General features: G+C 36.5%; 1 protein-coding gene across 2 annotated transcripts in view; it reads left to right on the top strand.

Moving 5' to 3' along the window:
• The window catches only part of UBE2E3 (ubiquitin conjugating enzyme E2 E3), a 98271-nt gene extending 97257 nt beyond the window's left edge, over positions 1-1014 (top strand). For both annotated transcript variants that reach the window (XM_074215574.1, XM_074215573.1), the window contains exon 6: positions 377-1014. In XM_074215574.1, the coding sequence (XP_074071675.1) occupies positions 377-474 (98 nt within the window). In that variant the 3' untranslated portion in view covers positions 475-1014. The remainder of the gene's footprint in view (positions 1-376) is intronic.
• Positions 1015-15773: the final 14759 nt, after the last annotated feature.

The raw sequence follows: 15773 nt of genomic DNA, 5'->3' as shown, positions 1-15773 counted from the left end.
TATTTTTTGATTATAGATGAATATAAAGTCAAATACTAAAATAGTGTTTGTGATCTTTATTATTAATAGCATATCAGAGCTTTAGGCTTTTAAAAGAAATAGAACAGGTCTATTAATGATATATTCTATTTGAACTTCTTAATGAGAATTTTTTTTTAATGGAGGATAGGATAGATAATGGCTAGTAATCAGCCAGTCATGTGATGATTTTAGCCATTCATCATTTTCTTTTGTCTTTGAAAAGAAAATATTCTTGCCATACTGTCAAGTAACCACTAGAAAATAGTCTTTTCATTTGTGAGAGAATAGTGGTAGTGTATTAGTCACTACAAATCTAATGAAATCTCTTCCAATCTTTCTTCTTCCCTTATTACAGCTGATCCTCTGGTTGGAAGCATAGCCACTCAGTATTTGACCAACAGAGCAGAACATGACAGGATAGCCAGACAGTGGACCAAGAGATATGCAACATAAATGGCGTCTTTTTTGTGCAGTGCGAAGAAGCAGGAGGCCTCTTTACACTGTACAGCAAATCTTTATAGCCTTTACAATACGGACTTCTGTGTATATGTTATACTGATTCTACTCTCTGCTTTTATCCTTTGAAGACTGGGAGACTGCCCAAAAAGGTAAATGCTATCACGAGTAGAACTTTGTAGCTGTAGATTAGTTATGTTTAAAATGCCTACTTGCAAGTCTTGCTTCTTTGGGATATCAAAATGTATTTTGTGATGTACTAAGGATACTGTTCCTGAAGTCTACCAAATATTATAGTGCATTTTAGCCTAATTCATAATCTGTATGAAGTTATTAAAGTAGCTTGTAGATGACTAGAAATTATGTCATTTGTATTAAACCCAGATCTATTTCCAATTATGTGGTACATGCTGTTGTGGAAAATGTTTTACCTTTTACCTTTGTCAGTTTGTAATGAAAGGATTTCCTTTTACCCTTTGTAGCTCAGAGAGCGAGCACCTAATGTATCATCTCGAACACAATAAACATGTTCCCGGAGGTGTAGTTTCCTTGTCGTAATGTTCTAGGTTAATCTATGAAGGATTTATATATCAATAGTAGATATATCTGGTATATTTATGGTCAAGATAAAAATGCTGGGCACACTATTAAGTGCTAATTGTGAAACCTTAAATACTTAATTTTATTAAAATTAATTGAAAGTCTAAACCTGTTCCCCTGAGTTATAATGATCTTAACTTGTAATTACTGGAGGTTCTTTGGACTATCCTGGATCATATTAAAAAAAAGCTTAAAGCAAGTCTAAAAGAAATGAAACATTTTAGATAACTCGGGTTTCTTGTAATAAAAGCTACATTATTTCAAAGCTGTAAGGGAAGTTAAGGGATCATTTCATCCAAGGTTGTCAAACTGAAAATAGAAAAGCAGACCACTAAACTGTACATATGGATCCTTGTAGACTGTGTATTGACTTAGAAAACCACAAATTAACATTTTTGATTTTTTTATTGTATATTTATTTAATTTAGTTGAATTTTCCCAATTATAGTTTAATCTCATTCAGGTCTCACTTGGGAGTGTTACATACTTTAATAGAGCCACAGTGTGTGGCAGAGATCTCTTATCTTCTCTGAATCTTTCGTTTTATAGATGGGGAAACTGAGGTTCTAAGAGTTGAGGTGACTTGCTCAGGATGTAACAGGTAGTTAGTTAGTGGTAGAGCCAGAGCTAGAATTCAGTGCTTCTTATTCTCAGTCCTAATCCAGAGCTTTTTTTCCACTATAATTAGCTGTCTTTGGAATTTGTTCTTTTGAGTTGATGTTTATGCACTCTTGGTCAATTCAAGTCAATAATATTATGTATTACTATCTCATATTTTCTTGGGAATAGATTTTTTTTCTAATTTCATTTCTGCTTCTGGACTTCAGTTTTTATAGAATGCATACATTCACATTTGTAATAATTAATTTCAGCAGAAATACCCCCTAGGACAAGTTAAACCAAAAAAAAAGTTGATTTAGTCATTAAGGTAGAATGAATTGGTAGAATTAGTGTGGAGAAGCACATAATAGTACTGTGTTTTTTTATTTTTTTATTTTTAGGTTTTTGCAAGGCAAATGGGGTTAAGTGGCTTGCTCAAGGCCACACAGCTAGGTAATTATTAAGTGTCTGAGACCGGATTTGAACCTAGGTACTCCTGTCTCCAAGGTGCTTATCCACTAGGCCACCTAGCCGCCCCTACTGCTTTTTTTTAAAAAAAAACTTTGTTTTTTTAAATGTCACAATCCTACCCATTTTTCAGTTATATTTTTTAGCCATAAGGATCTTTTATTTTTGTTTCAGTTTTCACAACTAGGAGGTAGAATTAAGAAAGTTCTACTTTGTGACTATGATAACTTTTGAGGTATTGCAGTCTGATAACATAGTTGGAATCCCAGAATAATTTTATAAAGGTTTCTTCTTCAGTTATTAACTAAAACTTCAAGATTAGAAATCTCAGGCATAAACTTCTTATTATGTTACTCTTAAGAAAATTGGTTCAAGGTCAGAAAAAGTCCTTTTTTAGTTGTGTGCACTGTCACTAAGAGTACCTCTGAGTCTTATATGGTAAGTAATTTTGTTTAAAAAAGAAATCTTAAAGGAAGGTGTAAAAAGCTAGGATTATACTTTTGTGTCTAGTTTTCATCAAAATTTTCTTTACTAAGGAAAATGGATTTAAAAATAAATACATTTCTATTGCACTTGTATACTCAAAATTGGTTCTGTGAAAAACCTTTAGAGGTGTAGCTGGTTTAGGGAGTGAATATACACTTTTAAAGGTCCTGCTCATTTGGTATCCTTGGGATTTTTCTTACTTAACAAACTGAGAAAATGAGGTATTTAACAATTCCTACTATCCACTGAATTCCTACCACCCCTGGCCCACTTCCATGAAATATGGGAGCCAAAAAATAGTGTGATCTGGTGTATACATTAGGCGTATGCAACTTTTACAGATGAGACAGAAAGGTAAGTTTGGGGTTAGAGAGGTGTAGAGATTTTTTCCTTACAGCCTAGTTTAAGCAAGATGAATCTAGTTCCACTCAGTGAGACAGGGATGATTTCAAGATAAAGGTGCTTACAGTTCAACTGTGGGTACCTAATTGGATAACAACTTTACTTCAGCTTTGTAAAAGTTTAGATTCCTCCTTCTATCTTCAAGCCTTCCCAAAGCTGTGTTCAGCAGGTATAGTCGTAGGTAAACTGAATCATCATGAAAACTGCTGACACCTGCTAGAAGCATAAGTTTAAGCAATGCTTTTTTTTATGAGTTTTCACAAACTCTTCAAAGTGTTCGTGGCATGAGGTCACATACAGAAAAACCTGCACCCATGTCTAAAGTGTCCTCTTGAAATGGTAGATTGGTATAGTTGGAAAGACTTAGAATCCAGTCCTGGTTCTACTATTAGCTAGCTTTGGAACTTTTGGCAAATGGCTGAATCTCTCTCTGTTCCTCAGTTTCTTCCTCTATTAAATGAATATTGAACCCAGTCTCTAATCTTTTGTTCTAATATTTATTAATTACAACAAAAACAAAACCTCAATGAAATCACTTATTACTATATACAATATTTTCATCTTGATAAAGCTTTGAAAGAGATCATCAAACAGGTGACTGACTCTGCATAAAGCTGTTTTGTTAATAAGTATCACTTAAGGTTAGATTAAGCAAAAGGTATAATTAGTACCATATATTAGTTGCTTTTATAGCATCATCAACTTTATTTTGCGCAAGGCAATGAGGTTAAGTGGCTTGCTGAAAGGCCACACAGCTAGGTAAATAAGTGTCTGAGGTCAGATTTGAACTCAGGTACTCCTGACTCCAGGGCCAGTGCTCTATCCACTGTGCCACCTAGCTGTCCCTCAACGAATTTTTATTGAACACACTCTTTGAAGCTTTGTTCCCGTCTCATTTTTTGTATAAACTTAATTGATATTATATTAATTTGTATTTTGACAGCTTTCCAAGCAAAAATTAGTTTTTCTATTAATAAATCCATTTTATTTTAAATATTATTTTAATATCTTAGAAACTTTTTAAAAATTACAAACTCACTTATTTTAAGCAGTTACAAAGTATCTTCTTCACTTTTCCCCCCAGGAAAAGCTGAAAGCTATATCACAGTTATCTGGTTTCAGAGGTTTTTAATTTTTTTTAATTTGATAATATTATTTGACAGCTCAATGGGTTTACCATTTAGTTATAAATTTCCATAATTTTTTAACTTTGTGCCTTTTAATAGTATTTATATGGTATTTAATATTGGTTTGAATAAGATTGTTATAAATATTTAAAAGTGACACTAATTTGTTTATCTGACTGCTTAATATTCATCCGTAGACTTTTGTATTGTGGACTAAGTCAGATATTCGATAACAAATCTTTTTTTTCCATAGAACTATCAGGGTATTCTAGTGTTATATAATCAATGATATTTACAAAATACATCAGTGTTAAAATTTTAGTGAGTTTAACATTTATAATAGGATGTAAATATGTTTTCCTCATTCCCAAAGGTATAAGGAACTTTGAAGTTTTATTTATTTTCTGATATTAAAGGTGTTTATAGGGCCTGAGTTAATATTCTAACTTTGTCAATGTTTGACTTATTTATCATAACACATCCCTCAACTACAAATTTTGAGTATGAATCCTACTGTTAATTGCTTTCCAACTAAATTACTGTGCTATTGGCATGTGACACAGACTTACTTAATCTATACTTATGTTGTATCCCTGGACAGAATTTTAATGACATGACCTGGAACATCATGAATTGATTTTTTTTAAACCAATGCAAATTAAAAAATAAATTACATGATAATTCTTTGATAATTATACTATGCATTATCATTTTTCAATTAGCAGTGCTTTTATAGTTGCATTGATTATGTAAACAAATCCATTTACTTAATGTCTAAACAAATTACAAGATATTTTGTAATGCATTTTCTCAGTAGTAAAAAATAATTCATGACACTATTGTCATGACTGAGAGGAATCTGAAATGAATCCTCCAGATTTTCACAACAGTTTATCTCCCTTTTATTATGTAAATCCTTTACCCAGTTATATGGTCTCCTTCATTGTTCCAAGTTCACCCTTTCCTTCCCAAAAACTAATAGGATACAGATACAGAGTATCAAGTATCTCTTTCAGAATCATCTTGGAATGAGTAACTGATGTACTAGCTTTGAATCCTGGAAGAGCCTCCTGATGTAATTTTGCAAGGAAAAATATGTTGGAACTTTTGAATTGACAAATAGGCTTTGTTGTCCTTTATAGCAATGAAAGAAATCAAGTCAGCCACACCATGCACAATTCTCCTTGTTTGACTTATTGAAGCTTCCATCATTTCCTTAAAGGGTGTACTGTGGAATACCAGTGATACTACTGGGGTTTAGGGGTGTATGCATGTATGTGTCAACTTAAAATTGACAGTTGTCCTTTCAACAGAAAGTCTTTTACACGACCAGGTTAACACAACGATATATCCACGATATGAAGACAGCTAGTTTATTTAAAAGAGTGTAAGTAGGAGTCTGAAATTAAGAGAAAGAATCTTGATTTTTTTTTAACTAATCAAGTTATATATTTTAAACTATGTAGATTTCAATCACCATTGTCGTTAACTTGGAAAATTTAATGCATTTCTGGGGCCATAAAAAATTGTTGCAGTCAAGCTCAGAAGGGCAATATATATATATATATGTCCTAATTTGACTTTCTCACATTGTATAACAAGTCAGTTTAGTTAAATTGGGACTATAATTCAGTGATTAGACCTGGGTACAGAATCCTGATTTTTAATTTTTGTAATAACTAAAAACAAGCATTCAAAGGCTAAGGAAATGTGTTAAGGGAAATACAGATGACTACTTTCCTCATTCTTCCAGCAGTAAAAGGGACCTTAAGCTTAAGTATGAAAATCAAACAGAGGGGGTTATATATACAATCACCTGAATCACCCAGTTGTTCAAGTGGTGATATTTCAGATTCTGCTGAGGTATATCTCAAGTCTCCATCCTTCCTGCAGGCCTTCCTTTATAACTTTCACATGAATCAAGCAGCAACAATTCGTATCATTCTATGTATTGCATCATGGTTATTTGCTAGATTGCAAAACACCTTGAGAAGGGACCATTTCAGTTTTTTTGGTTTTTGTTTTGGTGGGGAGTGGGGTTTGCAAGGCAATAGGGTTACTGACTTACCCATGGTCATACAGCTAAGTGTTAAGGGTCTGTGACCGAATTTGGACTCAGGTCCTCCTGACTGCAGGGCTGGTGCTCTAGCTGCCTAGAATAGGGACCATTTCTTAATCATTTATTTTCTCACAGTCCTAGCATCATATCTTGTACATGGCATTCAGTGTTTGCTGTATGAATAAATGAAGTAACACTTCAGTACCCTTTCAGAGAAGTTCAGATTGGAAGAGGGCTTAGAGGACATCTATTTCATGCTGTTTAAAATGTGAATTCCTTCTACAACCTCTCTTATGAGTAATCATCAAGTCCTCTCTGCTAGTGAAAAAACTCAGCTCTCTGCCTGACAACCCTTTATATTTGGGTATATTATTGGTTTCTATTGCACTTTCAAGGGCTGCTTCTGTTCAGTCCATCACCAGTGAATATTTTCTCAGCAATAGAAGTTGTGATTAATGAGTCAAGGCTATAAGTCAAGGTTTCTTAGCCATCACTAGCTTCTCAAAGTTGTGATCTAGTTAACCTTGTTAATGGCCATGTCAAGTTTTCAAACAACAGAGAGTGGGGTTAGTTAAGACACTTGGTTTGGACTCACCAAGTATTTTGTGAATTGATACACTTCCCACTTCAGGACAGATGGCGTATTGCTTTTGTGCCTGGGAACATTTGGCAGTGCTAAAATTGAGAGCCTTCTGTTCAAACCAAAATAACTCAGTGGCAAGTGGGCAATTTAGTACAATCTTGCAGGATTTTGGTATTTTAATGTTTTGGCTCACCTTAGAAATTATATGTAAGTATCTTGGAAATGACATTCATGTATTGGTTCTACACAAGCTGGAAAGGGTCCCAGAATGGACTAGAAAACTAATACCATTATATCTTCATTTTACATTTGAGGAAACTGAGGTCAACAGAAATAAAGTTAGAGAGGTAGTATTTATGAAGACGAGCTAAGGTTGTAATGCTTGGCTTTGGACCCTAAAAGGACACATTCTTAAATAAATAATTTGGCCCTTAAAACTGTGTGTGTGTGTGTGTGTGTGTGTGTGTGTGTAAGTAATGTAAATATTCAGGTTACTATTAAAACTTATCAAGTTTTTACTCAAGTCAATAAGCACTTATTAAATTTAAGTATGAGGTACTTTGATAAGCTCTGAGATACAAAAAGAAGTAAAAAATATTCCCTACTCTCAGTTTATAAAAGAGCTTACAGTCAAATGGTCTAGGAGATTTTGTATTTGTGTTTCAAAGTTAGAAGCTTTGAAAGTGTGTCAATAGGGTTAGAGATGAAAGAGACCTTTAGAGATTAGCAGTGGCAATCCCTCATCTTTTTCTAAGACGATGCTTTTAATTTTTTAAAAGTTGATTGATTTGCCTGTGTATTATAGGTATGATTGAAATTAGCTTGGAAAAAGAGTTCAAATTATTTTAGTATTTAAGGTCTTATTATAAAACATTTTCTCTTAGTACAAGATATATTAGAAATTTGGAGCTTATTTGATCACATGAATTTCCTTCTGTATTTTGTAGTAAGAATTTTTGTATGTTGTAAGATATTAACACAAACAATAATTATCTTAGTAAATTGAGCTAGCTTTTTCTTATCTTGGTCATTCCACCACAGTTGTGGGAAATAAGAGTTAGTTACCTGAACTTTGTTGTAAGGTTGAACCGTTTAGGATGATTATTTTTTCCATTTGCAGGACTGAAGACATAAATCGCAAACTCTGATTGAAAATTTTGAAGCAGTTCTTTATATATGGTATTTCTTTTGTACATTGCTGACAGCTCTGAAGCTATGAGGTTATGTATAGCTTGTTTCCTTTCAACTGTTGTTCACAAATCAGATTCTTTTTCATTTTTTTGCCTTATAGAGTAGATCTCCTTTATCTTTTCCAGCCACACCCAGACTCAAACTTACTACTAATCCCAGGTAAACTTTGACCAGCTCTATTTTCATCTGGACTGGTACACTCCTCCTTAGGCAGCATGGTGCCTTTAAGGACTTACCATATTGCTACTGGATTTAATGCAGATATTCAGTTACCCCAACACAATTAAAGTGATCTACCAGCCCCAGCCTTTCAGTGGCTGAGGAGATTAGACTAATATGGAAAATGACATCCAAACTCAGTATTGGACAAATTGGAAATAATTTCCAAGACACTAGCTTTAAAGATGATGAGGAAAGAAAAGGTGAGACTTGAGCTGAGGCTCTTTATTTTAAAAGCCCTTAGTCAACATGGTCACATTAACCAAACTTCCTTAGTCCCCAGAAAATCCTTCTCCTAGGTTCACAATACTCAGGGTCACAACTTCTCACTCCCTATTCATCCCTCATATCCAGTCTTACTGGGTCTTGCCATTTTTAGGTTTTGTTTTTTTTTTTTTTGCAAGGCAGATGGAGTTAAGTGGATTGCCCAAGGCCACACAGCTAGGTAATAAAGGTCTTGCCATTTTTAAACCAATCCTACATATCCTTTCTCTTCTCCTCACGTGGACAATGAGGAAGGCTCTCTGTGTTTTAACCCATCCTCCAAACCTGCTGCTAAAGTGACTTTCCTAAATAACAGCTCTGACCTTGTTATTCCCCTACTCAATAAATTCCAGCTGCTCCCTTATGTCCAAGGTCAAAAAGAAATTCCTCCTTTGGTTTTTAAAGTCCTTCGCTATCTGGCTGCTTCTTATCTTTTCAGTGTCTTTATACTTTGCTCTATATACTCAACAATGTAGGAATACTGGTCCTCTTTGGTTTTCTTCTGTGTTTTTCCTTCCCCATTAAGTTTTCCTGGAATATCCAGCCTCAAATTCTAACATACACACCCACACCTTCCCATTGAGATGACCTCCATTCACACTGATTATCTTATGGTATTTCCCCCTTTGGATTGTGCACTCCTTGTGGCAACCATGCCAGGCAAACAAACCACCACCTGCCACCTGCTGTTCTGGAGAGAGCCCAGGACCTTCAACCCAAGAACCTATGGAATAGCAGTACTTGGAGAGCCAAGTCATGATCCTGGAAGCATCTTCTAATGAGATACAATCTGCCTACTGCTCTTGCTGGGCCTAGACCAGCATCTGTTGAAGACCCACAAAAGAAGGTTCTTGTCACCAAAATCTTTGGTTGAATGGTTCACCATCAAAAACATATGATTTTTTTCAATGGAATGACATTAAAAAGGTATTACCTTGCTGCTCCTCCCTAAGGACCATTGGACTTCTTCACCTAACTTGCAGCTGAAATTTTCCATGCATTTTCTCACTATTTTAGAATGTGAGCTCCTTGAGAGCAGGGACTCTGACTTTTCTATTTGTTTCCCTATAATTTAACTTTTTAAACATAATAAGTATTTTTGAACATAATAAGCACTTAATAAACTTTTTTCATTTATTCATGGAGGATTGGAACTTGGGTTTTTGTATCCTGAGGGTTTAACATAGTGGCTGACACATAACATAATAAATAATTAAATGCTTTCTGACTGACATTAATTTCTTTTTCCTCATTTAGTTCCCATAAACCTGGAAGAGTCACTTCTTTTCTAGTATAGCATAAATATTATTATGCAGTAATATAATGTATAATATATAATCTAATTAACCTTATAAAAAGTTCCTCCAGTACTTACTTGACATCCCCCTAGGAACAACCTTTAAAGATTGAGAGTCCTTATTATTACTATCTGAAAGATGGATGAATAGACCAGGAAACTTTAAAAGCTAATTCCCACAGAACAAGAATCAGAACATAAGGCAATTGTTGAACAAGTTAGCAGCATAGTTAAGCCACAGGAGTACCAGATCTTAGTTAAGATCCTGCCTCCGAAGGTTATTACTTTGTGGAAAGTCATTTAACCCACCTGGGCCACAGTCACTTCATCTGTAAAAGGAGTCAGTTGTCCTAGACCACTTAGGTCCTTTGAAGATCTAAATCAATGAACTTCTACTGAGATTCCTGCTTTCGTCATTAGTGATTGCTTGCCTTGCAAACAAGCCCTAACCATACTTCACTTCCTCTCCTCTCCAGCCCTTCAATGCTACAGGTATACATAATCTTTACTTTTTTGCAAGGCAATGGTGTTAAGTGACTTGCCCAGGGTCACACAATTAGGTAATTATTAAGTATCTGAGGCCAGATTTGCACTTGGGTCCTCCTGACTACAGGGCTTGTGTTCTATCTACTGCCTAGCTGCCCTGGTATACATACTCTTGCTGAACTCCTTCCTCACTCCAATGAACTCTGCCATTGCTCCTGTGTATGTTTCCCTATAACAATAAGAGTGATTTGAAGCGTGAGATTGAATAAGAACTGAAGATGAATCCTAGGTTGGAATCCCCAGGGAACTGGGACAGTGGTGGTGCTCTCATCATGGAGAGGGTACTTGACCTTAATAGCAACCCTGGACAGATCCTATCCTCATTTTATATTTGAGAAAATTGAGTCAGACAAGTAAAGTGACTTGCCCAGGGTCACATAGCTACAGAGTGGTATCTGGTGTGCAGTGTCTGACTCCATGATCCTCTTTACTATTGGCAAAGATTCTAGAGGGGTGTGCTATTTCCTTCTGGAGTTTTTTTATAGATATGGAACTGAGACAAATAGCATTAAGTGACTTATTCAGGATCAGCTGTCACCTGGTGTGTATCTGAGGCCAAATTTGAGTTCAGGTCTTCCTGACTCCAGGTTGGGACTCTCCATGGCCCCCAGTAGTTGTTACCTCTAATGAGACAGATGATGGATATACTTTTTTTCATATTAATTCTAACAGGACTTCCAGATGAGATGTCCAAAAGGCCAATGAAGAGGCAAGTCTAGAGGTCGACAGAAAAGATAGATTTGAGAATGATGAGAATTATAGAGAAGATTATCATAAGAAATACTGTCAAGGGAGAAAAGGTCTAGGATGGAACCTTAAAGGATAGGCCCAGTTAGCCAGCATGACCTGGATGGAAGATCCAGCAAAGGAGACTGAGGAGAAATGGACAAATAGGAGGGAGGGAGGGAGGAAACAAGCTTTTATTTATTCTCTCTTTATGTGCTAGGTAAATATCTCATTTGCAAATATAAAATATAAAATGCTGCTTGACATTCAGAGCTCCCTGATCTTTCAAGGAGTGAGATTGATGCTGGCCTCCTGGGTATTTCACAAACAAGACACTCCACCTCTGCTCCTTGCATTTTCTGTCTCCCCATGTCTGGAATGCTCTAGATGCTTAAAAGATGTTGAATGACTAATTTGACCCTTAAAACAATTCTAGGAAGGTATTCAGGCAGACAGAGGTTAAGTAACTTATCCAGAGTTGTACAGTTAATAAGTATCTGAGACTGCATTTGAACCCAGGACCTCTTGACTTTGGGCTCAGATCCCTGTCCAGTGTCCCACTTAGTATCCCACCTTGGTTCAGAGGAACCAAGAGAGAGTAGTTTCACAAAAAGCTAGAGGAAAAGAGCATAGAAAAAGAGGGTGATTGATATTGTTGAAGGCTATGGAGAGGTCCTTAAAGATGAGGACTGAAAATGACCATTAGGTATGGCAATTATTCCACTGAAGACTCAGGAATTAGAATTGATAATTTTGGAGAGAGTACTTTTTTTTTTTTTTTTTAGTTTTTGCAAGGCAAACGGAGTTAAGTGGCTTGCCCAAGGCCACACAGCTAGGTAATTATTAAGTGTCTGAGACCGGATTTGAACCCAGGTACTCCTCTCTCCAAGGCCAGTGCTTTATCCACTACGCCACCTAGCCGCCCCGAGAGAGCACTTTCAATGGAATGATGCCCAGAAGTCAGGTAGTAGAGTTAAGACTGGGTGAGAAGAGGGAGCACTCCTTGCTATCACCCGCAATAGCTCTAGTGTGTGTGTCTGGACAATTACTCCAGACTCAGGTTGAATAGAAACATACATGTGAGGTCGTGATATACATCTACTGGTGAATTTTTGGAAACATTTTTTTATAACAAAAACTTGTCAGTTTTAGACTTAGAAGAGACCCAGTTTCAAAATTTCCTGGATAAATTTACAATATTTATTCTTAGAAATCTGCACATTTCTTTATCAGAAAAGCATTTTTACAACCACCTCCAGAGCCACAGATTGTCCCAGGTCAGGGTTCACTGGAGAGCCAAGAAATCCATTTAATGAGCAAGAATACATTCATACCTCTGATGGAAAAGGTCACCAAAGTTAAAGTCTAAATCACTCCCAGGAGTTGGCCCTCAATACATTGGAGATTGCCTTCTCAAGGAAAATAGCCACAAAAGGCTGATGGTATGATGATGAGGATGGGTGAATTAAATGAGGGTTTTTGAGGATGGGGAGACATGGATATGTTTATAAACAACAGGAAGTAGATGTTGAGAACTTGAAGATGTGAGGACCAGAGTGAGAGACATTGCTAGAGAAGATAGGTTGGGGTCGAATCAGTGCGTTTCTTTAGAGAGAGTAACAGGAAACATCTGGGTTATATGAAATAAGAGGAGGAGTTATTTGCAAATGAACTTGATTTTTCCGTAAAATGGGAGGCAAGGTGCTCTGCTGATATGATTGGGGGAGGAGGAACAACAAGACATTTGAAGAGGGATGAAAAAATCTGGGAGAACTTTGAAGAGTGGGATAGTAGAGTAGGAGGTATAAAAGTTTGTCTTTTATGAGTGTCTATCCAGTTGAAGCTATAAAGACATTCAAAGTGGACTTAGTGGGGTATATGATTTTCTCCTTCAGACAGTAGCATAGTAACACAGGCAAATGCAAAACTTAATAGAAATTTGAATTCATCTGAAATTTCTTGGCCCTTTGCTTTAAGAGATAGAAGCCTGTACATTACAATTTTCTTTTATTTCTGGTTTTATTGACACATTTGAGCCTTTGGGTCATTGGCTGATCAGCAAAAATAATCTTATAAGTGAGGCAGGATATTACAGAAGTAGCAAAGTTCAATAATTTGAATTCTAATTCCTGAGTCTTCAGTGGATCTCAGTAGACAATTTGAACATTTAGAGCAAAACAGCTTATAATAGAATTACCTTTTGATTTGGTAGAGGATCAAATCTTTGTACCATATTTTTCCTGGACATTAATTTTTATCTGATGCCACCTCATGTGGCTTGGAAGTGATCCTAATTTGAATTCTTTACGAGTACTAAAAGTTTTGATCTTGCCAAGCTGGAAAGGATATCGAAATATAGTGATAGGCCTTTCTTAGGAATGTTGATATAGAGCTAGAGAGATCTCAGAGAGAGGTAGAACCAAGATGGTAGAGTAAAGGAAGGGACTTCCCCTCTCCTGCAAAGCACCCCCAAATACTTTTAAAATAATGATTCTAAACAAATTCTAGAGTGGCAGAACCCACAAAAAAGTTTAAATGAAACAATTTTCCAGCCTAAGACAGCTGGGAAGATCCATAGGAAGGGTGTGTTACACCAGGGTTAAAAAGGACCAACTGTGTATTCTGGGCCACCACGCTGAAGTAAACTGGCTCCAGCCATCCAGGAACAACCTCTAGGGTGCCTGGGTCCATGGCAATAGTGGTTGTTTCCAGAACTCTTAGCCCAGTGATTGCTAAGGACAATTTAGAAGGTCAACAGGAAAACTGCACCAGAGTAAGAGTGGAGCATAGTCATTGCAGTCTCAGCACAGACCTGGCCCAGGGGACCAGGAGCAGGTCTCAGGAGCCACCTGCAGCTACTTCTAGAGAACTCTACCCACAGAAGGCAGTAAGGGGGTTGGGAGAGACTGCAGAGGTCTCTGCCTTGAGGCTGGAATCTGTTGTTTCACCCTTCAGGTCCAGGTCTCAGGGACTCCAGTCTCAGGAAAAGGAGCTAAAACATAATAGAGCTTACTGCCATGGTAGATCAAGAGACCCTCCTCACAGCTACAGGGCAGAGGGGTGAGCCTGTGGTCATCAACAGACCAGAGCATAGCCCAGGAGCCTCTCATAAGACCTCGGAGGAACTGAGAACTTGCAGGTCTCTGGGGATATCTCTAAAAGCAGCTGCAAAAGCCCTCAAAAGCTTGGGACAGTGTCTCCTCACTTTGGAAGCAGGGCCCCATCTTAACAAAGAGTTAAAAATCAAGTCATAGGGAAATGAACAAACAACAGAAAAAAATAGAACCATAGATGATTACTTTTGTCCTATGGAGAATCAAAATACACACTTATAAATAGTATTGAAAGCCTCCTAGAAAAATATGAATTGGTCTCAGATTGTGGAAGAGCTCAAAACAGATTTTGAAAATCAAATAAAAGAGGTAGAGGAAAAATTGGAAAGAGATGAGAACAATGCAGGAAAATCTTGAACAGTTTAGTGAAGGAGCTACATAATAATACTGAAGAAAATAACATCTTAAAAACCAGTTTGGGTTAAATGGAAAAAGAAGGCTAAAAGACCAATGAGGAGTCTTAAAAAGCAGAAATGAATGAAAAGGATGAATGAAATGGAAAAAGCTCTCTGAAGAGCATAATTTCTTCAAATGTGGTATGGAGCTAAGGGAAGCTGATGATTTTGTGAGAAATCAAGAAACAATACAAGTCCAAAGAATGAAAAACTTGAAGAAAATGTGAAATATCTCATTGGAAAAAAAACAAGTGGCCTGGAAAACAGATGCAGGAGAGATCATTTTAAAAACCATGACCAGGAAAATTACTTAGATGTCATTTTTCAAGAAATTAACCAGGAAAACTGCCTTGGTATCCTAGAAGCAGAGGGTAAAATAGAAATTGGAAGACTTCACTGATCACCTCCTGAAAGACATCCCAAAATGAAAACTGCCAGGAATATTACAGTGAAATTTCAGAATGCCCAAGTCAAGGAGAAATTTTGCAAGCAGCCAGAAAGAAACAATTCAAATATCATGGAGTTACAGTCAGGATAACACAATATTAGTGACTTCATTAAGGGTTTGTAGGGCTTGGAAGGTGATATTCCAGAAGACAAAAGAGCTTGGATTATAATCAATAATCAACTACCCAAGGGGCAGCTAGGTGATGCAGTGGATAGAGCACCAGCCCTGGAGTCAGGAGTACCAGAGTTAAAATCTGGCCTCAGACACTTAATTACCTAGCTGTGGCCTTGGGCAAGCCACTTAACCCCATTTGTCTTGCCAAAAAAAGTCAGCTACTCAACAAAATTTGAACATACTCTCAGTGGAAAAGATAAACATTCATGAAGCAGGGAAACTTCAAACTTTCCTGTTTATTCAACCAGAGTTGAATGAAAAATATTTTTTTTTTAATTTATTTTCATCCATTTGCACATGCATATTTTCAAGTTACAAAATTCCCTTCCATCCTCCCTCTGAATTCCCCTCCCCTCAGTGGTAAACAGTCAGGTTAGCATTGTACATATTTATTTAAGAAAGATTTTATTTAGTTTGAGTTTTACAATTTCTCCCCCCATTCTTGCTTCCTTCCCCCCACCCACCACAGAAGGCATTCTGTTAGTCTTTACATTGTTTTCCTGTTATACATTAATCTCAGTTGAATATGATGACAGAGAAATCATATCCTTAAGAAAATAAGTATGAGATAGCAAAATTACATAATAAGATAATGGTT

This window comes from Macrotis lagotis, chromosome 1 (genome assembly GCF_037893015.1).
Source record: "Macrotis lagotis isolate mMagLag1 chromosome 1, bilby.v1.9.chrom.fasta, whole genome shotgun sequence".
Lineage (NCBI taxonomy): Eukaryota > Metazoa > Chordata > Mammalia > Peramelemorphia > Peramelidae > Macrotis > Macrotis lagotis.
The sequence above is the reverse complement of the archived record's forward strand: the minus strand, read 5'-3'. Positions and strand labels throughout refer to the sequence as shown.